This window comes from Tiliqua scincoides, chromosome 14 (assembly GCF_035046505.1).
Source record: "Tiliqua scincoides isolate rTilSci1 chromosome 14, rTilSci1.hap2, whole genome shotgun sequence".
NCBI lineage: Eukaryota > Metazoa > Chordata > Lepidosauria > Squamata > Scincidae > Tiliqua > Tiliqua scincoides.
This window is the reverse complement of record NC_089834.1, coordinates 13,035,461-13,063,076: the sequence shown is the minus strand read 5'-3', so window position 1 is coordinate 13,063,076 and position 27,616 is coordinate 13,035,461. Positions and strand designations below refer to the sequence as shown.

General features: G+C 48.7%; 1 protein-coding gene and 1 pseudogene across 1 annotated transcript; both read right to left on the bottom strand.

Annotated features, from left to right (window-relative positions):
• Positions 1 to 85: 85 nt before the first annotated feature.
• On the bottom strand, positions 86 to 22,842 carry CMKLR1 (chemerin chemokine-like receptor 1). Its single transcript, XM_066609827.1, has 3 exons — positions 22,595 to 22,842; positions 15,179 to 15,370; positions 86 to 2,188 (listed from the first exon to the last, which is right to left on the bottom strand). Exon 3 carries the CDS (start codon positions 2,183 to 2,185, stop codon positions 1,112 to 1,114), a length of 1,074 nt encoding a protein of 357 aa, XP_066465924.1. The 5' UTR covers positions 2,186 to 2,188; positions 15,179 to 15,370; positions 22,595 to 22,842; the 3' UTR covers positions 86 to 1,111.
• A 528-nt stretch (positions 22,843 to 23,370) lies between these two features.
• On the bottom strand, positions 23,371 to 23,484 carry LOC136634882 (5S ribosomal RNA; annotated as a pseudogene).
• Between the last annotated feature and the right edge of the window lie 4,132 nt (positions 23,485 to 27,616).

Here is a 27,616-nt window from a genome sequence, read left to right as displayed (position 1 = left end):
AATTATCTCTCAAATTAACTGTGCATGAAATTGGATAGACAGAATGGCTCAGCCCACCTTTTAGAGAAAAGATTTATTAATGGACTATGAAATCTCACAGAAAAGACAACAAGAAGAGAAAGGACGTTGCTTGACGGATTATATGAAACAATGAATTCTCAGAGCATGATTTATTGGGTGGAACACACTTGCCACGAGAACTGAATCCGTCCGCTGGGAAATATTGGCTATTTCTGATGATGTGTTAGCGGGACCGTTGTCTTCTGTGTGTCAGGATGTAGCAGAATTGAACAAAGTGGCTCAGAATCATTTAAGGGGTTCATTTCATTTAAGGGGACATTCAGGGGACATCCACTAAAATTGAGTGTCTCAACACTCTCTCGAGTTAGAACAGACAAGAGAAAATATTTCCTTACTCAGTGTGTGGTTGGTCTGTGGAACTCCTTGCGACAGGATGTGGTGATGGCGTCTAGCCTAGACGCCTTTAAAAGGGGACTGGACAAGTTTCTGGAGGAAAAATCCATTACGGGTTACAAGCCATGATGTGTATGTGCAACCTCCTGATTTTAGAAATGGGCTATGTCAGAAGGCCAGATGCAAGGGAGAGCACCAGGATGAGGTCTCTTGTTATCTGGTGTGCTCCCTGGAGCATTTGGTGGGCTGCTGTGAGATACAGGAAGCTGGACTAGATGGGCCTATGGCCTGATCCAGTGGGGCTGTTCTTATGTTCTAAGGGATTAGGACAGGAAAGAGGGAACATAAAACATAAAGCATGTATTTCATAGTCCCTATCCTTTTATTGCGGAGGACTATTTGGCTGTTGTGGCTGAACTGTGAATCCCATTCAGCCATGGTGCTTATGCACAAGTGTTTTGAACCCAGCCTTTCCAAGACTGGGGAAATGCATAAATCCTATATAGATACAGTGCAGGTCTTCACAGTGGACAACCAATATACACATCTGTTAAGACAAAGCCATGCCTGCTTAGGAAACACTCAAAAAAAGAACCCACACTGGGAGTTCTGCAACCAAGCTGGAGGCCATTGTCTCTCCAAAACCTTCTGCTTGTCTCTGTGGTCAGATCTACAACTTGCATCAGCTTTCCAGAGCTCAGAGTAAAGTGCTGTCCTTTTCAGTCAGCGAAGATGCTTTGGTGAAGCTCCGGCGTGGGAGAGTCGAGTGAACGGTGTCCTCGCTCAGCGCGTTGACCAGCCTGGACAAGATGGTCATCTTAAACTTCCTAAAATCCTGACCCATGAAGACGTAAAGGACCGGATTCATGCAGCTGTTGGAAACCGCAATGGCAGTAGCAATCGGTATCCCGATCTCAAAGACGGGCCTTGGGAAATAATAGTGCTGTGTTTCCATAAGAAAGATCACGTGGTAGGGACACCAGCAGAAAAAGAAAGTCATAATGATGGCCACAATGATTCTTAAGGGTTTCTTGGACTTGGTGAGACGGTTCCGTTTCAGCCGGAAGATAATGATCACATAACAAGCGGTGATGACAGTCATCGGCATGATGAAACCAGCCAGGAAGCGAATAATGGTGACTGTTGAATGTCTGACTGTGCCGATATGGGTATGGTGGGATCTCGACAAGGAGTAGTTGTTAAAACATATAATAGGGCCATCGTAGGTTTTGTGGGTGTCCCGAAAAACTAGGGAGGGTGAACTCATTAAAAACCCAAAAGCCCAAATAAAGACACACAAGAAGCACGCAATCTTGGGCGTCCGGTGGTTTTGAGACCAAACTGGGAAAACCACCGAGATGCAGCGGTCGAAGCTGATGATGGTCAGTAGGAACACACTGGTGTACATATTGAACGTGAGAAGCAACGAGTTGACTTTGCACATGGCTTGGCCGAAGACCCAGTGATAGCCCAAGGCTGTGTAGGTGATGGTCAGGGGCAGGAAGACGTTGAAGAGGAAGTCCGCGACTGCCAGATTGAGGAACCAGATGGCGTTGACGGACTTCTTCATCTTGAGCGTGATTATTGCGATGACCAACCCGTTGCCCACCAAGCCCAGGAGGCAGGTAATGCTGTAGATGACAACAGTGAGGATCTGAGCCGCGGACTTGAAGTCGTAGGCAGCCGACCGCTCCGCGTGGCTTTCTTCAGTGCTGGAATTGATGAAGTCCTCTAGATAGTAGTCATAGGAAACGTTGTCTGGAAACTCCATGACCTGCAGTTGAAGCAGAGATTAGTCCAGAAGTTAAACTTTGTACTGACAGGTAAGAACATAAGAAAACCTTTTTGAATCAGACCACAAGGCATCTAGACCAGCATTCCTATTAGCCACAGAAGCCCACTCTGGGATGCCCAAAAGCAGGACAGGAAGGCACCCCCATCTCCCCTGCAACTGGTCATTCAGAGACACCCTGCTACTGACCCTGAAGGTGATACTTGGCCATCATCAGTAGCGCAGGTTCCAGTCCACAAAGGCAAGTGTATTTATAACTTATTTACATGCTGCCGCTATTAATCATTTATATGTAAGATACCAAAGCAATCTGCAACATGTATACATTACAGTGATGCCTCGCAAGATGAATGCCTTGCGCAACGGAAAACTCGCAAGACGAAAGCATTTTGCAATTTTTTGGGTGACTCGAAAGACGAATTTTTCTATGGCCGTGCTTCGCAAGACAAATTTTTTTGCATATTTTTTTGTTTGTTTGTTTTGGTTTGTTTTAAATCGCACAACCGTTAATACCCAGGATGCATTGTGCATGTTTAAAAAGTTGAAGTTTTGTGCTTGAAATTTTTGAAATCCTCTGTACAGTATGTATACCCTTAAAGAGCACTTAATAAACACTTTGTAAACCAAATTTGACTTTGTTCTGACTTTTTTTGCCCATAGGAACGCATTAATTAAATTTCAATGCATTCCTATGGGAAACCGCGCTTCGCAAGACGAAATTTTTGCAATACGAAACGACTCGCGGAACGAATTAATTTCGTCTTGCGAGGCACCACTGTACTAATTTAATTGAACTGTGTTAGAGCTTTTTTTTTTTTTTTTAATGCTGCATGTCACTCTTCAGCTGCTCTTACGCAGAGAGGAAACTGATAAACACTGGGTTGTATCTGTTGTTTCATTAGGCCACAATCTTATTGGGGTGTTGCAATGCTGGAATGTCAGTGATGGGTAAACCTTGATTTCCTAGGAAGATTAGAAGGAATTTCTTAAGAGCAGATCACACAGCTTTCTACTAATGGTCCATCTAGTCTTGGATTGTCCACAATGAATGAAAGCAGATCTCCAAAGCCTCAGGCAGAGAGAGAGAGAGAGAGAGAGAGAGAGAGAGAGAGAGAGAGGTATCTTTCCCAGCCCTGCTATCTGAATTTTTTTCACTGAAGTTGCTAAGCTGTGGCATGCCAAGGATGGGGTGAGGGGGCAGTCCACCCTGTATGTCAAAGCATGCATCATCAAGTGGCCAGTAGATCTGGCCTCCTCCAGGGATCTCAAGGTGGATACCAGGTCTACCCATCACTTTGAGTGGCCTCTGGAAGCCATTGGGTAGACCTGGCCTCTGCCTCTAGATACCTAGGTGGAGGCCAGGTCTACTGGTGATTCAAACCAAAGGGTAGACTTGGCCTCTACCAGTGGATCTCAGAGAGAAAGTGAGGCCTACCTGTGACTTCAAACATCCTGCCTGGGGGGTCCAATTCCCTAGATACGCCACTGATGCAAAGAACTGAATCTGGAAGCTTTTAAATGAAATGCATATTCCCAAAGTCAATTGTAGGGCATCCCCGATGGACAATGTGGCCAAGATTACTCTTTCCCCTCTGAACAGCACAACCATCAGGAAGTGTTGAGTGTTGGATTGCAGAGTCAACACATGCAGGGCTACCCTGAAGCTCAACAAACTGAGACTGTGAACCTATCTGAACTGAGAATGCATTCCAGAACCCTTTGCAATAGAGCTTCCTATGGCTCAATGCATGTTGAGTTTCTCTGAAGGTAGGAAATCTGAAAAACAGCGCCTTGGATAACAAGGAGCCTTCTCCAGCTGTCACGTAACAAAGGGGGAGACAAAAAAATTACTTTGGCAAGCGAGCAGAGTGCGTTGTTGTAAATAATTCAGGGCGAAATAAGTAGAAGACCAACATAGTTATTCCTGGGTTGAAATAACAGCCCTGGTGAGTTCTGAAATTTTAATGGTGATTCCTAGCACTCTCACTGGCTGCTGAAACTGGTGACAAAGACCACATGGGCATCCATATGATGTGATGTTATAGCTTGACCAACAGTGCAACTGGAAAAACCGAGCCCTCAGAAAGGCTCTAGGATGTGACTGGAGAACACCTCTGGTCATGTCTGGAAGCTGATGTCCAGCCCCATCGTGAGTTTGGTCAGTTAAAATGGTAGGTCCCAATTTGTGGATAGGGAGGTTGGACCTGTGCTTATCATTTCTGTACCTAATGTCCCTTCTGTCCCAAGCTGGACTTCTGCCTCTTTTAAACCTTCATTAAGAAGGACCTTCTTTCCAATTAGTAATTTTGCCAGGGGATGCAACGAAATAAGATCCAACCAGCCTCCCAGAGCCTGGGTGGGTTGGACAGGGCAGGGCAGAGCAGGACAAGGAGGGAGGGAAGTACTAACAGCAGGTGTTGGGACCAAGAAGTCAGCTTTAGAGTTTTTCTTGGAATTTGGCTGCGAGGCAGTCCGCGTGCGTGATGAATTAATGGGAATTGCAAGCAGATGTGGAAGGAACATCTGGCTGGAGGTCTTGAGCTATCGCCAGCCGACCGGCCTGTGTTCCTTCCTCCTGACAGCACTTAGAAAACACGACGGCTGTTGGGACAACATCTTCTGCCAATTCAAAGATGGCTGCATTCCTTCCTGGACCTGGACAGGGCTGGGGTTTGCTCACAGCCATCTGTCTTCAAACTTTCTGCCATCCGTGCCTCGTATTCAGAGCAGGCTTCCAACCCTTGCATCAGTCTCTGTTATGAATGAGTCTTTGTTTGTGAAAACTCTTTCTAAAAGTTATAATCACACTGGCTTGCTCTGAACAGTCCATTCCTGAACCCTGAACATCAACCCAGAAATTCTTACTTCTTACATTGTTACTTTTATCAAGGCAAAAACAATAAAAATATGTGAGATCCAGAGCTATGTTAAGTGTGCCCAACTGCTCTCCAAAGTCTTTGCACAGCGTAGTTTCCCTCTACTTTTCCTCTTCCTCTCTGACCCCCTCCTTTTCCAATCCAGAGAGTGGAAGGAGGTGGGAGGCAAGTAGGCAGGCAGAGATGGGCACCCCCTTTCACCAATCTGTTACCTGAGGCAACTGATTTCAGCTGGCCTCATGGATGGGCCAATCCTGTCTTTGAAAATAACTAGCTAGTCCCACAATTGCAGCTCAGCTTGCTTTGGAGGGCATGATCTGGGCGGCGAGATTGAGTGTCAGAATAAGGTCACTCCTGGGCATATATCCAAAGGGAGTCCACCTCTGGAGACAACACAATAAGGACTCTGGTGGCACATAGAGACCCATTTACGATGACATAAACATTCCGTTGGCCACAGCCAACCATCAGATGCGTCCCTTGGAGATGTAGATGGAGCAGATGAAGTAGTGCTAAAGCATATGCTTGGCTTGTTTTTCTTTTCCCAAAGTTGGAAGAGGCAAAATCCTTATTTGGGTGGAACTGCAGAAGTGCCAAAGGGGAAGAAAATCCATTTTCATCTCCTCGGTTGCTTCGGGCCTTGGAGTCACAAACCCATTTGGACTCCAAGGGCCTTTCGATTCTATTACCTGAGTCTTCCTGATTACGGAAGCCCCAGGAGGATCTGTCAGAAATGTCTTCTGCTTGAAATCAATAAAGTATGAAGGCCAGAGAGAGAGAGAGAGAGAGAGAGAGAGAGGCACACACACACAGGTGCTACGAAGGACAAAGCAGTAAAAATCAAATTGCCGAGCTGGTTCGATGTGGGAGTAATGAGGGGCCGATGTGACTCTGAGAGCCGCATTTCATGTTCCCCAAATAGACATGCTGGGGGTGTACATTCCATTAGTGTCCCTCCATCTGCTCTCTTGGCACTCACTCATTTGCTGCCTGGTACATTACAAGTGTCCCTCCCTGCCTCCGCCAAGGACTCCAGGCTCTGCTCTGGATGGAAAAGATCTCAGAAGGGTCCAGCGTGTTCATTGCTGCGAAGGCTGCTTCAAAACACAACGCATTTCGTGTGCGGAAAACTGCCAAACACGCCTGCATTTGTGTGGTAGTACAGCGAAAGAGAAACAAGCACAAGCATTGCACGCGCTCCTTTGCAATGTGGGGATGGTGCCCCCCAGGCCAGTTTCTGGAGAATATCTAAAGTGGTTGTCTTACCCCTGGGGGCTGGGGGCTAAGAACAGGCCCTCAGTTTGGCTGTACTAGTCGTAAGAGTCGACTAAACAGCCACCGAGTAGATGGGACTTGTTAGCCTGGGAAGGCAGCTCATCTGAGAGAAGGAAAACTCTGATCCCAAACCTCCACTGCCTTGTGGCTCCATCCAGTTATGGAAAAGGCTTCAGGAGTCAACCTCGAGGCAAAATCCGGAGCCGGAGTCCCTGAGGCAGTTCATGGCTGAACACAGTCACGTTCTGGCAACTCCTGCGACGCCGCCGGAACCAACCGTATTGGCCTCTGCCTTTCCATTGGACCATTTCAGCGATGTGGAGAGGGGGGATTTGCTGCATGGGTAACAGCCTATCCTCCATACCTACTTTACCCAGGCTTCGCGCACTGGAGAGGACACTCTGTTCCAGAACCACCATTCAGAGCGCGACACCGTGACCTTCCGAGACTGAAGGATGCCAACAACAACACTTCTGCCCTAGTCTACTGGCAGTCAGTACTAGCAATATGGACTGGCAGGAAGCCTCCCAGGTGTGGACATGAAACCTCCCCTGTTGTATCTGGGAATGCAGGTAGACTGACTCTGCAGTGCAAAGCAGGTGTCCGGCCACGTGCCGCAAATAGGCAGAGCACCTTGCATCTTCTGGTTGCTGGACTAGGGGGACCTTTGTCTGACCCATCAGGGACTGGTGTCACTGACCAAAGCAGGCCGTCAGTCACTCACTGGCCCCAAACTGCAGGACATCTTTAAAAAGGGATTAGACAAAGTCATGGAGGAGCAACAGAGGTCTATCAAGCGCTATCGGCCAGGTAGACCCCCATGTTCAGAGGCATTCTATCCCATAATTATCAGTTGCTCAGAAGCAGGAGCAGGAGAAAGCCGTTGACTTTGTGCCCTACTTTCTGTTTTTGGAAGTATCTTGTGAGCCACTTTGGGAAGAAGGATTGCTGGACTTGATGGACCTTGCTTTGATCCAGCAGGGCTCATCTTGAGTTCTTGATAGTTGAGAATGGAGCCTCCTTGCACAGGGCAGTATATCTCAGAGTATTTGATGCTTGGGAGCGAGAACAAGGAGGACTGCTGCCTTCGCACATCACCTGTGGGTTTGCCAGGGGCTTCTGGATGGCTGCTGTCAGGCTGGACAGACTTGCCCTAATTCAGTGGGATTCTCCTTATATAGATCAGCTCTCCAAACAACACAGTCCTGGAACGTGCTGGAATCCCTAGCATGTATGCACTACTGAAACAGAGACGCCTGCGTTGGCTCAGTCATGTCGTGAGAATGGATGATGGCCGGATCCCAAAGGATCTCCTCTATGGAGAACTCGTGCAAGGAAAGCGCCCTACAGGTAGACCACAGCTGCGTTACAAGGACATCTGCAAGAGGGATCTGAAGGCCTTAGGAGTGGACCTCAACAGGTGGGAAGCCCTGGCCTCTGAGCGGCCCGCTTGGAGGCAGGCTGTGCAGCATGGCCTTTCCCAGTTTGAAGAGACACTTGGCCAACAGTCTGAGGCTAAGAGGCAAAGAAGGAAGGCCCATAGCCAGGGAGACAGACCAGGGACAGACTGCACTTGCTCCCGGTGTGGAAGGGATTGTCACTCCCGAATTGGCCTTTTCAGCCACACTAGACGCTGTTCCAGAACCACTTTTCAGAGCGCGATACCAGAGTCTTTCGAGACTGAAAGTTGCCAACACTTTAACAACAGATCAGCTCTCAGACCAGAAACTGTCATGGCGGCAGGAGAAACCTGAAATCTTTCTGCTATCTACTTGCGGGGCGGGGGGGGGGGAACAAACCACAAAGACCACAGCTCCTACCCTACCCCCAGCTCTGTGCCTGCCAGATTCCCCCAACCACTTCTTTCCCTCCAGGAGTTCTCCCCCCTGCCCCATTCCACAAGGGACTAGCGATCTGGCAGCTCCGTGAGCGAAGGGGCTGCTTATCTTTGTGGATACATGATACACTTCTCCGTGTTTGTTTTCCAAAGTCATTACTTTCCAGAGGGAAGATAAGGATGTATGAAGAGTCGGTGCAGGGAGCTGTTTTATGTGCTGAGCGTCACTGGCTGGGTACAAAAAGATATCTGGACTAGGAACAGAGGAGAGGGGGAAGGGACAAGCGGTTGCGGAGTCGAGCTAAGGCTGTGGAAACGGTACATGTGTTAAGTCTCTCCTTTGCTTGGAGGTCTGGCAGGAATCTTACTCCCACTCAGACAAATGTGGGTTGCTAGATTCCAAGCACCGTGGCCCCGGGTGCACTCCTGTGAGAAGTTTCTGCAACCCAGATTAACCATCTTGGGTCTGGTTCGCACAGTCTCCAATGGAACATCCTTGTACAGCCCACAGTTTGTTCTGGGAATCGTTTGGGGCCTATAGGGGGAAGGTAAGGGGAGGCTCCAAGAGGTCCACCAGGCTCAGCCTTGGCTCTCCCCCAATTTGAGGGCTTGACACAAAGACCATGAGGTTTTAACTCAGCATGTGGTTGGTCTGTGGAACTCTTTGCCACAGGATGTGGTGATGGCGACTGGCCTGGACGCCTTTAAAAGGGGATTGGACAAGTTTCTGTAGGAAAAATCCATTACAGGGTACAAGCCATGATGTGCATGTACAACCTCCTGATTTTAGAAACGGGCTATGTCAGAATGCCAGATGGAAGGGAGGGCACCAGGATGCAAGTCTCTTGTTATCTGGTGTGCTCCCTGGGGCATTTGGTGGGCCGCTGTGAGATACAGGAAGCTGGACTAGATGCGCCTATGGCCTGATCCAGTGGGGCTGTTCTTATGTTCTTATGTAACTCAAGCAGCAATTCTGCCTCTGAACCGACCCTTCCGCTGCTCTGCCCCACGTGCCGTCCAATTCTGGCTAGCAGAAGGGTGGCACGACGCCTACTTTTTGGCTCTTGAAAACGAACCAGGGGAATCCCAGCATCTCGCGAATGCACCAATGGGCAGGTCTGGAGGTGAGCTGGGCAGCTGAGAGGCAACAGCAATCATTTTGCCGAGGCCAGACTCTCTGCAATGAGAAGTGCTAGAACCAGCCCTGTGGGGTTGTACCTGCCTGGAATCCCTAACCACCCCCTAATCCCCGATTCCACATGCGTCAACTGCCTTGGAAGTCGCAATTTCCTCTTCAATAAATATCTGAACCGAACGTTAATTAAAACCCTCAAACCCTGATCTCATCAGTCCAGCTCAGCGCTCCGGGCAGACAGACCGTGCATTCTAATGGGTGGTGCAAGCCACGGCGGGGTCACCCAAAGAACCCTCGGATCGCAATGCCTGGGGCAGAATAATTGACATATCTTGGGGCTCATTGCCCCACCAAGGTGTGCTGGCTGCACAAAAGCGGGAAGGACCTTTGTGTGTTGGCTTTCAGGCAGATTGACGGAGGGGTCTCTCGGCAGAGCATCTTGGTGCAGAAGAAAGAGGAGGGGGTCTGGGAAACAAAACAAGCTGCCTGTGTCAGTACTGATGACACTGGCCTATGCGGCTGCCCAGGGCTCCAGGCAGCCTCTTTCCCTTTGTGCCACCTAGCAAGGCTGCCAAGGATGGAACCTGGGACCTCCTGCCTGTGGCACAGATGCCCCTCTCTTTGTACAGATGGTTGGGTGCAACATGCATAGGGAGGGTGGGGCAAAGGCACTTCCACAGGGCGGATTCCTGCCCTCCAGTGACAGGAGGTGACTTTTCCCCTCATGAAAGCATCAGGAAAAACCCTGTTGGGTGACCCATGAGCAGGAGTTGAAGGCAAGAGCTCTTCCCCAGCTGCTCATCTCACAGCAACGGGTGTTCATAAGGATGCAGTGCCCTGACTTGTAGACCTCTCCTCCTATCCCTTGCGCTGGGGGTTGAGCCCGTCCCCGGACAGTGTCAGATTCAGACAGGTTCAAACATGGGACACTCACCCTGGTGCTGCAGCATCCATTCGGCCTGCCCCACGTTGGGTTGTTCATGAAGCTCGTTACAGCACCTTCCTCGACCTTTGGGTCTCATGCAGCCTCCCCGGGCCTTCAATGCACTCCCCATAGTACAAGCATCCTAAAACACAGCGCTTCTGCGGCTCTGTTACCAGACCCCTCCTTGGCTCTCTGATTGGGATCTGTGCAGAAGCCCTGAATGCAGTCAAGAGAGGCAGCTTCAAAGGCCTTGTCACCCACCAAGGGAGGAATTTATGGCCTCTTCTTATCTGCACAGAGATGACACACCAGGTGCTCCTCCCAGAGCATCTTTCATCTCTGGTCTGCACCCCAAACACTCCCTCCTTCTCTTGTGTTTGGACACCACCAGGATCAGGCAGGTGTTTTCTAAGCCCTTGCCAGCAAGCAGGAAAGAGATGAGAATGAGACACAATGACACTTCCTTAGGTAACTCCTGGCCACTAGAGAGGGTTTTGTGCTCACTGACTGGCACACCGATGACCAGGCGGTTCCTCTTTGCTTTCTAAAAGTAGTGGTGGGAAGCCCCATTTGCTCTTTTGACCGTCAATCCAGTTTGCATCTCACACCAGTTAAACACCAGGCCTTCCCTGTGCACTGCTGTGTTGGGTCACTTCCCCAGAGACTGAGGCCACAGGAAGCACATGGCTAGTTAATAGTTAACTAGCAATCAGCAGCTTAAGAGACAGAACAGCAGAGGGTGGAGGAGGTGGGTGAGTTGGTGACAAGGTCCTCCACCAAGCCAAGTTAGCTTCAGGACCCGAACAAAGACTGTAAGCCTTTTGGGGCAAAGACCTGTTTTCTCTCTGCATGTAAGGCTCCATGCACACAAATGTTTTTGTTGTTGTTGTTGTTGGTTGTTGTTGATGATACCGTGTTGTTGTTGTTGATGTTTTTCTAATAGACCAACTAACAACACTTTTATTATACATGGTTTTCCAAAACACACACACACACACACACACACACACACACACACACACACACACACACACACACACACACACACACACCCTGCAAATAACCCAATTGGTCTTTTAGGGGGAAAAAATTAAGAGATATAGCCTATTCATCCTTTATTTAGGACCAACCACATCTGTACAAAGTGCCACTGTCTTCTGTATCTTTTGTACAGAGCTGTAGCCCTCTCCTCTCTGTGTGAGTGTGTTGCTATCTACCCTGGTTCCCTGAGACTGGTATGTTAAAGGGTGTTCTGGCCTGGATCTGTCGCTTTCAGGACTACATCCAGCAGCTTGGCCTGGAACCGGATCAAACTGTCCTAGCTCCCACAGAGACAGCTGTGCACAGATGTTCCCCTGACCAAAGGAACACCAGAATCAAACCATCTGTGAAAGCACATAACTGTCCAGTTGGTGCACGTGCAAGTCTTTCCTGAGTGCTGGGCTCCATAAAGACCATTATTATTTGTTAAGAGCTCTGCCCTTTGGGATATTTTCCTCTGATACATTTTTCCGCTCACTTTTACACAGCCTGGAAAAGAAGACCTCTGTGCACCCGTCTCCTATGCGCGCATGTGTTTCAAATGATGTGAGATTCTAGCTGTCAGGAAGAGATTCGGACATCTCCAGTGCTTGTCAAAATAACTTTCACCCTCTATTCCTTTCTCATATTGGCTGCTATCAATTTTAGCCCCCAGCCTGTATTTTGTTGATTGCAAACGAAGCCAGTAAAATGCACCGTTTTCTGCAGACTGTGCACTTCCTTCTTCAATCTTCCGTTCCCCATCTGCTGCAGAGAGAAATTCAGAATCAGCCCCCCCCCTTTTCATGGATGATACAGCAACCTGCCTGACCAGCTATCCGGTCTTTAAGCCATGGTGCTGATTTCCGAGAGTTACCAATTTCAGGATATCAGCTACTGTCTCGGGATGACCCAGCATCTTGTTATCTGGTGTGTCTTGTTATCTGATGTGCTCCCTGGGGCATTTGGTGGGCCACTGTGAGATACAGGAAGCTGGACTAGATGGGCCTATGGCCCGATCCAGTGGGGCTGTTCGTTCTTAGCAGCCTTTATGGGAGTCTGAGGCATCCCCAGGGGGTTAGAAGCATTCAAAATAGGGAAAATTAGGGATTTTCATATCACACACAAACGCACACACCAGTGAATACCCGGTATTTGGTGAAAGCCAACATTTCCTGATAAGATTTTGCCCCTGCCCATGACTAGGAGACAGAATAAATTATGGAACAATAAGTAAACATATGGAAATGTGGACCTCTATTAAAGTTTATCACACAAGAACATAAGAAGAGCCCCGCTGGATCAGGCCAGAGGCCTATCTGGTCCATCTTCCTGTATCACACAGTGGCCTACCAGATGCTTCAGGGAGCACACAAGAGACCTGCATCCTGGTGCCCTCCCTTGCACCTGCCAATCTGAGGTTGCCTACTTCTAGAACCAGGACGTTGCACGTGCCTATCATGTCTTGTAACCTGTGGTGTCCTCTGTCAATCTGCCCAATTCCCTTTTAACAGCATCTAGGTCAGACACCATCACCACATCCTGTGGCAAGGAGCTCCACAGACTAATGAAACGCTGGGTAAAAAAAATGTTTTCTTTTGTCAGTTCTAACTCTCCCAACACTCCATTTTAGTGGATGTCCCCTGGTTCTGATGTTGTATGAGAGGGAAAAGAGCCTTCCTCCATCCACCCTATCCCTTAAAATCCTGCTTATGTCAGAATGCCAGATGCAAGGGAGGGCACCAGGATGAGGTCTCTTGTTATCTGGTGTGCTCCCTGGGACATTTGGTGGGCTGCTGTGAGATACAGGAAGCTGGACTAGATGGGCCTATGGCCTGATCCAGCAGGGCTGTTCTTATGTTCTTATGTTCTTATGCTTTTCTTGTCACAGAAGCTGCAAGGAAACCATGTAGGAGTTCTGAGCCCAAATAAAAGAGAAGTTCATATTTTAACACCGTAAGGAAAGGTTCCTTCAGAAGGATCTTTGCGTAATGGGGCTGATCAAGAGACAAGGGACAGATTTCGAGTAGGTGGCAATGGGGGGGGGGAGGGAGGTTGAAGCATTGCATTGCTCTCCATTTTTTACTTTTGTGTTGTTCGCTCTGCTGAACTCCCAAGAGGCTTGAGGGAGGGGAGCATATACAGCATCCCAGCCTGGGAGAGTTTCAGAGCCAGGAAGAATTCCTTGTAGCGGAGTACAGGGCCCAACTGTCCAGCAGCTGTCCACCGTCTCCACAGCTGCTTTGGTAAGGTTGAGTCCAGAAAGTAGACCCAACCCCACTCATTCCTCCTCCACACTTCTGGGGATCTGGGCTGCACTTTTCACTCAAAAGCTGAAGGAGACATTGATCATGATTTCTTTTTTCCCCCAGTCTTAACAGCCGCCCTGGAGCAGTTGAGGGATTAAAGGACATGGGACACTCATCTCCTTCTCTCTGTGCTGTCCTAACCCCCCCACCTTTCTGTGCTATGTCAGGGCTGTTCCCTGGGACTGACTGACTTAACCTGCCTAATGAAACTCTTAAAATGCACAGCTGGAGACAAGCAGGGCAGTCTCAGTTCCCCCGCCTGACTTGCATGCCCGAATCCCCAGAGTCTCAGGACTGGAATGAGAACAACACCTGCATGTTAAATGAGGAAATTCTGGTCTCCGCAATCCCCGGGAAGTGGTGAAAACTTGCCTGGGGGAATCCGTAAGTGGGAACCGTGAACAGATGTCATTTTAATGGCAAGAAGGAGGGGAGAACACACTCTCGCAACCAGTCTTCAATGAAACGCAACACTTTTTAAATTTCTACCCTCTTCTTTCCTAATCTCCCTTCATTGCAAATAATTCTTTCCTTTTTCACTTCTGCAGAGGAATATCCCCACCCAAAATTCTGCTTCTCTTTTCAGTCTCTCTGACTATTCATATCAAATGCCCCAGATTGCACAAGCGAACCCAGCTTATAGGACGACGGCACAGCGGCCAGGCAAATCCCATGCTCAAACCATGTTACCAGCATGCACTAGCGAGCTTCTTAACTACTGAAAAGGTTTGAAAACCCAGCAAACATGTTGGCACTATTGGGATGGCACTGAATTTTCACACAAAGTGAAATGCAAACCCTGACATTTCAGATGTTCCTGCCAAGACTAAATATCTGAGAAGGTTCAAGGGAAGTCAACTCACTTGCTATGAGAGAAGTGAAATTTTTCGGGGAGGGGGGGGAAGGGTTCAGCATATCTCAGGTTTAAACTATGTACTGGGAGAAACCCAAACAAAGTTAGTGTTGGATTACAAACCATGAGGTCTACCAGAAGGGAACAGGTTCTGTGTTGCCCATTCCAGAAACATGTTCCCTCCCTCCTCATGAAGAACTGCAAACAAGATGTCAGAACCAACTTCAGCCAAGAATGCAAAAAAAAAGTATATATATATATATATATATATATATATATATAGAGAGAGAGAGAGAGAGAGAGAGAGAGAGAGAGAGAGAGAGAGAGAGAGAGAGAGAGAGAGAAATTCAACTTTTGGTGGCTAGAAAATAATGAATGCAAAACAAACAAGCAATGCTCAGATAATCTGGAGAGAACAGCAGGTGACTCTGCTATTTAGGCCACATAGCTCTGCCCAGAGAGGTCTATGATCATGCTTTGTTCTGAGTCAAACCATCTAGCATGGTGTTATCTGCTCCAGCCTTGCTATCTGAACTCTTAAAGATCTTTCTAGGGATACAACATGTGCCTGCAATCTCTGAGGTACTGACCCTCCTCATAATTACAAATCCTGTATTTTTACCTGCTGGGGCAGCTAACATACTACAACGCAGGCCCCAAACTAAGTTTTGCAGACTCGGTTCAACCTATCAATAAATAAATGCATTGGAAGAAACCTGGAACAGACGAAGAATCCATTTACCTGCTAACTCCAAATTCTGGGTCCACCTCTGGAAGGAACAGATTCAGGCTTTTCTCATCCCCTCAGAACCAGCTCAGTTATTTTTTAAATTCAGCATTTCCGAAAGGAGCAGGTGACGTGGACATGCGTCATCTTGGACCAAGAAGCTTAGATGGTGGTCATCAGCGTAACCCGCGTTGACAGCCAGTGTCCCTTTTGAAACAGAGAGGGGAGTGAAGAGAAGAAGGTCTTTTACTGTATAGCTTGTGGAAAAAAATAGTCTCCTCTGTTAGTGAGGAACTGGCTGTGAGTCGCAGGAAGTGCATTCCCCATTCTTTGCTGCCAAAAATGCTCTAATTGTGTGGCCGTCATCACAATGAAGGTGCCTCATTTCTGACCACACAACTTTAAAAAAGGATGTGGTAAGCATCTTTTGTTATCGAGGGTTGGCCCAAACTGAGCAGAGTCAAATTCTGTCACCCATCCTGTTCCTATTTTTTTAATTATTTTTAGCATTTGTATCCACAAAAAACAGCACCACCTTGGAAGAGGCATTCTCCCTTCTCTGCCATGCAGGAGAGAATGCCTCTTCAAAAAACTATTCCCACTGCAATGCACACAGGTCCAGAAACAAAAATGTGCTTTCCAAAGTTCAGGACTAGTGTTGACCCATGTTGACCAAGGGCCCAATCCTATCCAATTTTCCAATGCTGGTGCAGCTGTGCCAAGGGGGTGTGCAACTGCATCTTATAGTGGGGAGGCACTCACACCAGCCTCCTCAAGGTATAGGAACATTTTTCAAAATCTCGGGGCTGCATTACAGCTGCACGAGTATGGAAAGTTGGATCGGATTGGGCCCTAACTCAGATTAAGTTAGTCAATTACTAACTCAGATTAAGGATCAATTAACAGTTCTATGCATGCTGGCAATTCTATGCATGTTTACTCAGAGGTAAGTCCCACTGAATTCAGTGGGGCTGAGCAGATCGCTACCAGATTTGTGTTCCAACTGGGCTGCACCTCAAGCAGGTAACAGCCCCAACATTTGGCAATGCCTTTTCTCCCACAAGATCATGTGCCCAAGATTCAAGGAGGGGACCAGGTGACCAGCTCTGGTGGGTTTGCCTTCCCCCTCAGCCTGCCCTTTGAAGTGGACGTGCATATGCTGCTCCATTTAGGTTTCCATTTAGGTTTCCATTTAGGAACCAGGTGCCCAGCGACTGTTCTTTGCTTCCAGAATAAATTAAAGGGGGCAGAAAACTTGGCACGGCAGAGCTGGCCAGGAATAGAAGCTTGCTAACCACACCCAGTTCTGAGGTATGTTGGTGGCTTTGGTCAGCCAAAGAGGCTGAGGTGGCTTTTTGGACCACCCTGTTGGTGTCTGCTGGCCATCATGGCAGTCCAGATGAAGCGGACTGCCAGAGGAAGTTTCGGAACAGTTGTTCCCAAACTTCTCAGCACTGGGACCCACTTTTACTAGGCTGAAAAAAAGTTTCAATGTACTAGCCGCTCAAGCACCTGTTTTACTGTGGTGGTGGGGTTAAAACCTTCAGGTGCATTTGGTGAGCTCCACATTGGGACCGCTCTGGTGGGTTTGCCTTCCCCCTCAGCCTGCCCTTTGAAGTGGACGTGCGTATGCTGCTCCATTTAGGTTTCCACAGGGCTCAATATACGTCAGCTATCAGCTTCTCAGTTCCACAACCCACCAAAAACTGTGTCACAACCTACAGATGAGTCCGATTCACAGTTTGGTCCCACATGTGGGTTCCAAATGCCTCTGTTTCGCTCCCGCTGCCCGGAACGGCTCCAAAGGGGAAAGGGAGGGGCCATTTGCATGCTGTGGTGAGGCTCCCTGGAAAACGTAGTGCTTTGCACCCCCTCTAGCTATGCCACTGGCAGTAGGGAGATCCTGATAAGACCACAAGAAGTCTCTGAGGAACCCCAGAGTTCCTAGAAAATCAGTCCTAAATCCTCAAAACTATGAGAGAACTTGTTGACTGCCGATAGACTCTCCCTGGTTTTGCTGGTCAGATTCCAGCTGACCTCATTGTATTATCAAACAGTTGCTTCCTGTTTTATCTACATTGCCTGTGTGTGTATAGCAGTGTTGTGGAATGGGTTTGTGATTTTAACATGCATACTTTAAAACGCCAAAAGAAGTCAGCTCGGAATCAGCTAGAGTTCCAGAGAGAAAAGTTGACTCCTGTCCACACAAGGAATTTGGCACAATGTTTGGTCAAGCAAAACGAAGCCTTTGGTCTACTTCACCCCATTCATGATGAATTTTGCAGCACAATAACTCTCTCGAATATTGAAATATAATATCTCTGCATCCGGAACTAATTAGTGGTGGAAAATTGGACATGGCAGAGCCAGCCAGGAATAGAAGCTTGCTAACCACTCCCAGTTACGAGGCACGTCAGTCAAGGAGGCAGAATACAATTCTAAATATCAAATTTGAATCACAGCCTGACCTGTTTTCAAAGCACCAAATTGGATGCGATTTCATCAAACGTTAGAAGACCTGGTACGCAGGTTCAGGACAAAATTCTGCAGTTCAAGTTCAAGCACTACCTTGACTCCCAACTCCTGTTCTCAGGGATGCCAAAAATCTTTAAGGTATTCCACAGTGCAATATCGTTCTTCAGCGTTGCCATGAAATAGGCAGAGCTGAGCAGGTAACACAATGTGAAAGGAGGGCACAAAAGTCGCCCAAGGGCCCAAAAAGTCTTGGTGGGGCCCAAAACCTTCTCATCAAACCTACCAAGGTGGGCTAAATTGGATCCAGACCAGAGTCCTCCCCTCGCCACAGGCTGACACGTCTCACCTCCCTGGCTCAGCCCCATTAGAGATGACTCTAAAATCATTACTCCTGATTCCCATCATCAGCCGGGGGGGGGGTAGAGAATAGAAGCTAAAGTGTGATTAAAAATTGCTGAGGGATAAATGCTGCGCCGGCATGATTTGCAGCCAGGGAACAGAGAGCTTAAAGCCATGCGGGCTCCAGAAGAGGACAATGATAATTGCATTTTTGGCATTGCCTGATAATTGAGCTTCATGGAGGCCAAGGAGATGAAGCTCACTGAAGGTTTACAGCATCTCTTGCTTCTGCGGGGCTCTGAGAGGCCAGCCTTTTCTGCCTTGCCAGGGCAAGTTCCGCTCGTGGCCTGCCGTTCACCCAGGGTTGTGTGTGTGGCATTAGATGGTTATCAGGGGCTAGAATGGGAAACTGCCCCATGCAGGGACCCCCAGAACTGCAGACTGGAGTAAAAGAGGAGTCACAGGTGATAGGCTGGCTGCACCCCCCAATATACTGTTCGTTTCCTTTTACGTTGATATCCTTCCTCTCTGCATGTATCTATGTGGTCTCTTTCTCCCACCATTGAAGTCTCAAGAGGCTGAGAGACAGAGGCAGTATCACCCATCAGCTTCATGACAACATGAGGATTTGAACCCAGGATTCCTGTTTCTCATCACTATACCACACTGTCTCTTGATAGCTTGCCCCAACTCTTGGCCTGTCCTGGCTGTATACTTCTTCTCTGCTTAAGAACATAATAAGAACATAAGAACAGCCCCACTGGATCAGGCCAGAGGCCCATCTAGCCCAGCTTCCTGTATCTCACAGCGGCCCACCAAATGCCCCAGGGAGCACACCACATAACAAGAGACCTGCAAGGCTTCCTGGGAATTGTAGTTAAGAGCATAAGAACAGCCCCACTGGATCAGGCCATAGGCCCATCTAGTCCAGCTTCCTGTATCTCACAGCGGCCCACCAAATGCCCCAGGGAGCACACCAGATAACAAGAGACCTCATCCTGGTGCCCTCCCCTACATCTGGCATTCTGACTTAACCCATTCCTAAAATCAGGAGGTTGCGCATACACATCATGGCTTGTACCCCATAATGGATTTTTCCTCCAGAAACTCGTCCAATCCCCTTTTAAAGGCGTCTAGGCTAGACGCCAGCACCACATCCTGTGGCAAGGAGTTCCACAGACCGACCACGCGCTGAGTAAAGAAATATTTTCTTTTGTCTGTCCTAACCCGCCCAACACTCAATTTGAGTGGATGTCCCCTGGTTCTGGTGTTATGTGAGAGTGTAAAGAGCATCTCCCTATCCACTCTGTCCATCCCCTGCATAATTTTGTATGTCTCAATCGTGTCCCCCGTCAGGCGTCTCTTTTCTAGGCTGAAGAGGCCCAAACGCCGTAGCCTTTTCTCATAAGGAAGGTGCCCCAGCCCCGTAATCATCTTAGTCGCTCTCTTTTGCACCTTTTCCATTTCCATGCTTCCGATCTGCCCCTATGTCACCTCTGACCTGCCCCCCCCCCAGCCATTTATTGCGTGGGATACACCATCCCATACACAAATGCAGAACAGGTTCGCTTTGCAGTTTCGTTGGCTAAATCCAGTTTCCTGAGAGCCCCGGCAGTGATACTGTACAAGCCACCTTCAGGGTTTTTAAAAGTTGAAATGTGGGGCACGTATTTCTTAGCAGATAGACACCCAAGCTTCTAGCCCTTAAGCAAAAGTATACCCTTAAGCTTTTGTCATGTCCCCAGGAATGGGACTCCCTGTCTGAAGATGAGGAAGGGAGTGGGGGAGGAGACAGATTGGAGAGGGGCATAGACCCCAGACTCTGCCCATCCACCTGACCCCTCTATGCAGGGTACCACAGGACCCAGACCAGCATCCCACCCAGAGGACACGTTGCTCTTCCCCGTTCTTTTGACTCTCCCTCGAGGACCTGAAATGGAACCCGTGTCTTCACAGCAGGGGAACAACATCTGCCCTTGCTTGGATGCCAGAAATTCTCCTCTCCCCTTGGAGCTATCCAAGGTTCTGAGCCTCTCTTTGGACTCTTGCCCCATCGTACCTTCTGGGTCCCCTTGCAGCTATCTAAAGGGGGGGGACCCTCTCTTGTTTGGACCTCTGCCTTTTGTTGCGGTTGGCCTTCCGCTTTGTTCCCAACTGATCAGGAAACAAAGAGCCTGGCTTTGAGTCGGCTCATTGGACCATGAAGCCCACCTGAGTCCCCGAGTGAGAAGGGGCTCAGTGACTCCAATTCATTGATCCATCAGGCAAAATCTGAGTAATGCCCTTTGAGGGATGAAAAATGGGTCACAAGCCAAGGCAGTTTTTGAAAGAACTCCTGGGATTTTAGACTCTCTGCTATGGGAGGGGGTGTTCCCAGGATGGCCCCCTCAGTCTATATTTCCACTAGTTTTCAGGGTGGCTGCGTGTCAATCACCATCCCAGCTAACCCCAGTTCAAAGAGTGCTATGGGAGCTGGCAAGGGGGCTACCCACTGCCTGGTGCTGCTGAGCCCTGCGTCCTGAGCAGGAGCAGCTCAGTGGGTAGAGTCAATTCCCTCCTGCTCCATGAGGGATGACCTGCTTCGACAAACCCCCATCTGTGTCAAGAGTTACTCCAGACTAGAGAATCTGGCAGCTAATTCGCATACCCATTTTACAGATGAGGAACACTGAGGCCGAGGGAGAACGACGATCCCTGGAGAGCTCAGGCATGACGAATCACTTGGTTTTACTTGCAATTTCCCTGCTGCTGAGAGAGTCAGAAACCCTTGCTGGTCTGCTACAGATCCTCCAGCAACTGAGCAAGAGACTGCAATCTGCCTTCTACCCAGTGGCATCACTAGGGTTCGAGTCACCTGGTGCGGGAGGTCCACCAGTCAAGGCACGTCTGCCTATTTGCAAGTAAACACGACGTGAGGCTGCTTCAATTTTTATAGAGCTCCATAGACTCGCAGCTGGGAGGGGGGACCGCCTTCTTCATGTTTTTGGGGGCTGCATTCATTGGATCAGGACCATTCCGACATCCTTGGAGCCTCTCAGCCTGCCTTGACTAAGGCAAGTCTGCCTACTTGTGAGTAAACGCGACCATGTGGCTTCCTTTCAGGCTCAGACTCACAGCTGGGAGGGGGGAGATTCTCAGGTCTTTTTGAGGGGCTGCATTCATTGGATCAGGACCATTTTGGTGTCGTTGGATTCCTCTCAGCCTGCCCTTTCCGACGGACTATGGAAAGAATGCCTACTCGCGAGTAAATGCATGCTACGGCTTCACTTTCCGTAGGGCTCCTTGCATTTTTTCCTTCCTGTTTTTTGGCCATAACTTTTGAACGAAAGGAGTAATTTCAATTCTGTTTTTTGCACTGCCATTCTGCATCCAACAGTGTATGGCATGACACGTTAACTCCTATTGCCGTGAAGTTAGCACGTCCTCCCACCCAGAGCACGTCACCCCCCTGGCGCGTCACCCGGTGACGCCCGCACCCCCCTAGCAATGCCAGTGCTTCCACCCACCCCAGCTTCAAAGAATGTCTTGAGAGCCAAACAGCCATGAGAAGCCAGGAAGAGGGCATGGGAATGGATTTGCAACACCTGTTTTCTTCCAGAGACAAAAACTCTCACGCTGTGCTGGGTAGTGAAAACACCAGCACTCTCTCCCCCCGGAGATGTCTTGCACAATTGGCTATTGCGCAACCACCCAGAAGTCGAGATTGGGAGAATCCGTGCCAGTTTGGCTGACTATTTGTTTGGAGAGCAGCTCTGAGAAAGGAAAGGGGGGGTGGAAAGAGAACTGAATCTTCAGCCAATGCAGACAGATGTGAGCGAAGAGTGCTGAAACAGCGGGTTGTTTGAGGGATGGAAGGGGTGGCACAAGCCTCAGCCCGCAGACTGCGCTAGAGTTGAAGCCAGATTTTGACACACACACCCCAATTCTCTTCTGCGAACACTGATGGTGAGTATGCTTTTGTCTGGATGAAATAATGGCCAAGGAATGTCCTATATTCTACATCAGCCCTTGCAGAAGATCATCTGACAACCTCAAGCAGTTGCTATGAAGCAACATTGAGTAAACTTTGCACTGATTTCAATTAAAAACAAATAAAAAACAGACTCACAGCCCCCAAAACAGTCTCATTTTGACATTATATTTGGATTTCACATTCAAATCTCAGTTTCTGGAGGTCAAATTTCAGGATTTAAGTTACATTACATGCCCTTCGTTCCTTTACATGCAGTTTTTCAGTGCAAAGTCATGGGCTGTAGTTTTCATCACCACTGGATATAATAGGTCTGTGATACTCCCATTTTACAGACTGAGCACTGAGCAAAGAGAGTAACATGGACACCTGTGGATGCCTAGACAAGGCACCCATATCATGTGGCAGACAAGGCTGGCACATCCACAACCGATGTGCAATGCTCTACCTACTACTGCCTGTGAAGTGACCCCTGAGCTACTGAACAGTCTAAGAAAACTTCAGCTCTGTTCACTGACAGTGTCACTCAGGTCTTGCAAAGAGCTCTGTTTTTGATCTAACGCCCCAGGTTCTGCAAAGCTTCCTTAGATCCAAATGCAGAGGTTTTTACGAGAACAAAGCAAAGCAGGGTTCAATGGGGAAAATACCTTTACTTTGGATGGGTTCCTGTTTTCTTTGCTTCTTCTGCCTGCAGATCATACCTTTCCATTCCCTGAGAAGAAGCCACTATTTCTCCAGGTGCTTCATCGCTAACATCCAGGCTAAAAGGAATATGTTCCTTTGGTGGTCACAAAGAAGCTACCAGCAATCACTTAGCAGAGAAGAAACCTATTCCAAATGGTCAGAAAAACCTGGTCTCTCCTCTCCATGGCTTTCGTAGTGGCTTCTTCAAGAGGAAAGAGATACTTGTGTGTTTACAGAGCATCTCAGTTACTTTTTAAAGCCAGGGGAAGAGAAGCAGGAATAAAAAAAAAAAATTAAGAAAACAAGCCACACCAGAATTTCAGGATGAGAACTTGGGCTGACTCTTAAAACCAGCAGCTGGAAGAGAGGGTGTAACTCAGTGATCTAGGAAAGCTGGCACAAGTCCTACAAGTCAGCCAAGTCTCCACGTTTAACAAGCAGTTGCTTCATTGAGGGAAACTGGAGGATGGGGGCAGGAGGTTGCCAGATTTTTCAGAACAAATTTTGCTCAAGGCTGCATTCGGAAAATCACCGGAATGGAGAGCCTTTGGGGAAAAGCCTGCTCTGTTTGATCTGAGCCAAGGTTTCAAAAGACGACACTTGACAAATCTGCCGGAAGCTGGTGCAACAGTGGATGAAGGAAAGCGGTGCGGATTCAAGGTGGCTCTGGGTGCAGAATTTCACATCTGATTGAACACTGGTTGGTTGGCAACCTTCAGTCTCGAAAGACTATGGTATAAGCCTACAGCACCAGGTATTCCCTGGCGGTCTCCCATCCAAGTACGAACCAGGCCTGACCCTGCTTAGCTTCCGAGATCAGACGAGACCGGGCTTGTGCAGGGTAACAGTTGGCATCACATTGAACACTGATACGTTTATGTTTCAAAAGCGCCAGCCACTGTAGGCTGTAGGTTTTGGATGCTGCAAAGGCCACCAGAATGAAAGCATACCCGTAGCCAGGCATTTTTTAAGGGGGGCAAAAAGTCACTGCAGGGGAGTCAGCACAGAAAGACAGGAAGATTCATCTCTTCAAATTCACTAACTCCTTAGTGAGCAGCGAGGGAGAGATATACAAATGTTACATCTTGGACATCCTGCTTGGACTACCTCTGGACCACGATCAGAGCCACAGCCAGGTGTGAGCAAGCCCTGGCGGGGGCTGTGTTTCTGTCTGATCCCAGGGCCGGCTTTAAGCCAATTGCACCAATTGCTCTCAGCTTGGCCCTGGACCTATGGGGGACGGCCCTGCTCTGGTAAAATTTTTTTAAAAATCTATATTTTTACTAAACTGTTTCACAATCACTAAAAAGCAGTTTTGTAACTATTTACTTTTCAAAGGGAACCTACACGTTTTGTCTGTTTCCTTGTAGGTTTATATGTCTGCCATTTTATATTAAAATGTGCTTAAATCCATTTGGTCCCGTCACTCACATGCACTTTTTAAGCGCACTTTTTGATTGCTTTCCATTCTACCCTAAAGAGATAAAGCCTACAATAAATTAAGGCTGCAATCCTACTTTCCTGAGAATAAGCCCCATTGGACTTACTTCTGAATAGACCTGGTTAGGATTGTGCCCTAAATCTCTTAAGATTCTACAGACCTTGGCTGTGAACGTAAGAACATAAGAACATAAGAACAGCCCCACTGGATCAGGCCACAGGCCCATCTAGTCCAGCTTCCTGCATCTCACAGCGGCCCACCAAATGCCCCAGGGAGCACACCAGATAACAAGAGACCTGCAAGGCCTCCAGGGAATTGTAGTTAAGAACATAAGAACAGCCCCACTGGATCAGGCCAGAGGCCCATCTAGTCCAGCTTCCTGTATCTCACAGCGGCCCACCAAATGCCCAGGGAGCACACCAGATAACAAGAGACCTGCATCCTGGTGCCCTCCCTTGCATCTGGCATTCTGACATAGCCCATTTCTAAAATCAGGACGTTGCACATACACATCATGGCTTGTACCCCGTAATGGATTTTTCCTCCAGAAACTTGTTCAATCCCCTTTTAAAGGCGTCTAGGGTAGACGCCATCACCACATCCTGTGGCAAGGAGTTCCACAGACCAACCACACACTGAGTAAAGAAATATTTTCTTTTGTCTGTTCTAACTCTCCCAACACTCAATTTTAGCGGATGTCCCCTGGTTCTGGTGTGATGTGAGAGTGTAAAGAGCATCTCCCTATCCACTCTGTCCATCCCCTGCATAATTTTGTATGTCTCAATCATGTCCCCCCTCAGGCGTCTCTTTTCTAGGCTGAAGAGGCCCAAACGCCATAGCCATAGCCTTTCCTCGTAAGGAAGGTGCCCCAGCCCCGTAATCATCTTAGTCGCTCTCTTTTGCACCTTTTCCATTTCCACTATGTTTCATCTAAGTTAGGGCCATATTCTGTGGCATACCAAGTACACATCTGAAGTTGAATTTTTCTGATGCATATGCAGGAAACTGAGGTCAGAATAGAGAGGCTGACTCATTCAAGTCAGTATCAGAATATACACAGATTGGGCCTTGTGTGTGTGTGGGGGGGGGCTGTTCCCCACCCACCCTACTGGAGATGCTGCCAGGGTTTAAACCCAGGTCCTTTCATAGAAAAGGCAGAGCCTCAACTCACTGAACTGTTGTCGTCCCGTCCCCCCCCAATTAAACGAGACTGAAGAACTGCAGATGATGTGAAACATGGCCCTTGATTTCTGTATGCAAACATCAGGAGAAGCAGATCCCAAATACTCAATGGAAAGGGGAAATTGGGGGTGGGGGCTTTCTGGTAAGGTTGCAGCTTTCCATTCCTTTAAAAAAAAAAAATCTGAAAAGAAGATGCTCTATTTGGTTTAACCACCATTCCTAGAATGCTCCTAGAATGTGGCTACCGCTACATGACTCCAGGGGCATCTTCCTCCTCTTCCTCCTCCAAGTCTTAAAAGGAGAGACCAAATGACTGCTCGAGCCTGCTCTCCCCACAGAGCTGCACGCAAGGGAGACGGCAACAAGTTGAGAGAAGTCGAGATGAGCGGGGCAGGGGCGAGAAGAGGAGGGTGAGAATCAATCAGCTGTTGCAAAACGAGCACTGGTTCAACCTGCTGAAGGGCGACATCTCGACTTCCTCATGACTATTCATGTCCCTTTTCGACAGCACTTCTGAACATGTGCAACTTTCTGTCGAGGCCCTGCTCCCCGCCCTCATCCTCAGGTGAGTTTCAGCCACCACAGCCTTCAAGGGTGGCACCAAGATGCCTGTATGGAGCTCAAAAGCAGTAGACTGGCCACCTGTGGGGGTGGGGGGAGGCTCTTATTTTTGAGCCCGGCTTGTGGGCGTCCCTGGTTGGCCATTGCAGGGAGCGGAGTGTTGGACTCCCGCGCTCACTTTGGTCTGGTCCAACAGGGGCTCCTTTCACCGTCTCACGGCAACGTTACCAGCCCAGGCCAAAACCGCAGCCTTGTGCCTCCTGGCCCCACTTCCTTGTCTGGATTTCCAGCTACTCCAGACCTTACCATCAAGTCTTGCCTCTATTATGCCGGCCGCACTGGGCCGCGGTTTGCTTCCAGGCACAATTCAAGCTACTGGCTGTTTGCTTGCAGCCCCAAATGGTTTTGGACCACATGACCTGAGGGATGGCATCCTCGTACTTGCGTTGGCCAGGCTCTGGGGAGGTTCTCCTGCCCATCCCTGTGCCCTGGGCATACAGCTTGCAGGGATGTGCAAGAGATCCTTCTCCATAGCCCCCTTGAAGCGGAATCCTCTCTCTTGGGAACCACATCTGCACACACACACACGCACACCCCCCGCAGTTCCAGAAAGCTCCTAAGACACACCTTTTTGAATGCTCAGTGTTCTAAGCTGAAAGATATGCTTAGCTGAATATCTAAATGTTGAATGTTATGTTTAGCTCTGCTGGCTGTTCCTGCCTTTTTGCTTCTATCCGGTTATTGTTGTGATCAATGTCATTTTTATTGTTCTTTAACATGTGTTTATGTCTTGTCATTTCTTGAGAAAGACGGGATGAAAATCTTTCCTAAGCAGCTGAATACTCAGTGGTTAGACCAGCAATATTAGGCACTCCCACAGTTGAGGTCCCAAACCCAGAATGTGTGGGTGCTGCATTTCCCCACAGTCTCCCCGAGATGACATGCTGCTTGGGGGGACCAGGAAGAGGACTTTGCCAACACTTAGAAATTTCCACTGAAGCTAGAAAGGTCTTCTGGACCCAAATAGGTCCTGGTCTGCCTGGTCTCCAGAACTCAGATGTTATTAATCCCCTCGTTGTCCAGAGTGGGACTGTGTGGGTTGCGGGATGGTTCCCATCAGCATGTCCTTTTCCAAAACATCTGTGTTATGAAAGCTTTGACATTTCCACAGACAGACATCCTGGCAACTGCAATGTGCAGTCTCACACACACACACACACACACACACACACACACACACACATCTCTAAGTTTTCACAACTCTGTTCCCCATTGTGGTTTCATTCATGGGACAACCACAATTCAGGAAAATGAGTGACGCCAGGCAAAATCTGGAAAGCGGAAGGGGGTGGCACCTTTGCAGTGCCCCACACTGCCCTCTTTGGTCCCCCACTCCAAGGACAACTTGCCCAGACCAGTCAGAAGTTCGGCAAGTCTAGGATCTGTGACTGGCCGTCCAGCATCACCTCCCAGGCTGGGAGGTCCATGGGTTGCTATCACTGCCCTACTGGCATGGGGAATGACCGCCCGACCCACAGAGTTTCCCCTTGCAGCCCCATAGTGCCTGGTACACCAGGCAAATCTCTCCCACTTGGAGAACCCTCGAGCTTCTCCCCAGGCCCCAAAGAAAGGGAAGTGGAGATTGCATGTCTGCAGCCCTCAGCGTCCATGAGTCACCTCCTCCTGCCTTCCTGTCCCTTGACAGCCACGTTCTATTTGTCTTGGACCCTCCACGGCTACCTTTGCCCCTCCTTTCACCTCCACACCACATCACACCAGGGCTGGAACAAGAGCTGGACAC

What these genes read in the sequence shown, in the direction of transcription:
- CMKLR1 (XM_066609827.1), bottom strand. Translation starts at nt 2,185, where the DNA reads ATGGAGTTTCCAGACAACGTTTCCTATGACTACTATCTAGAGGACTTC.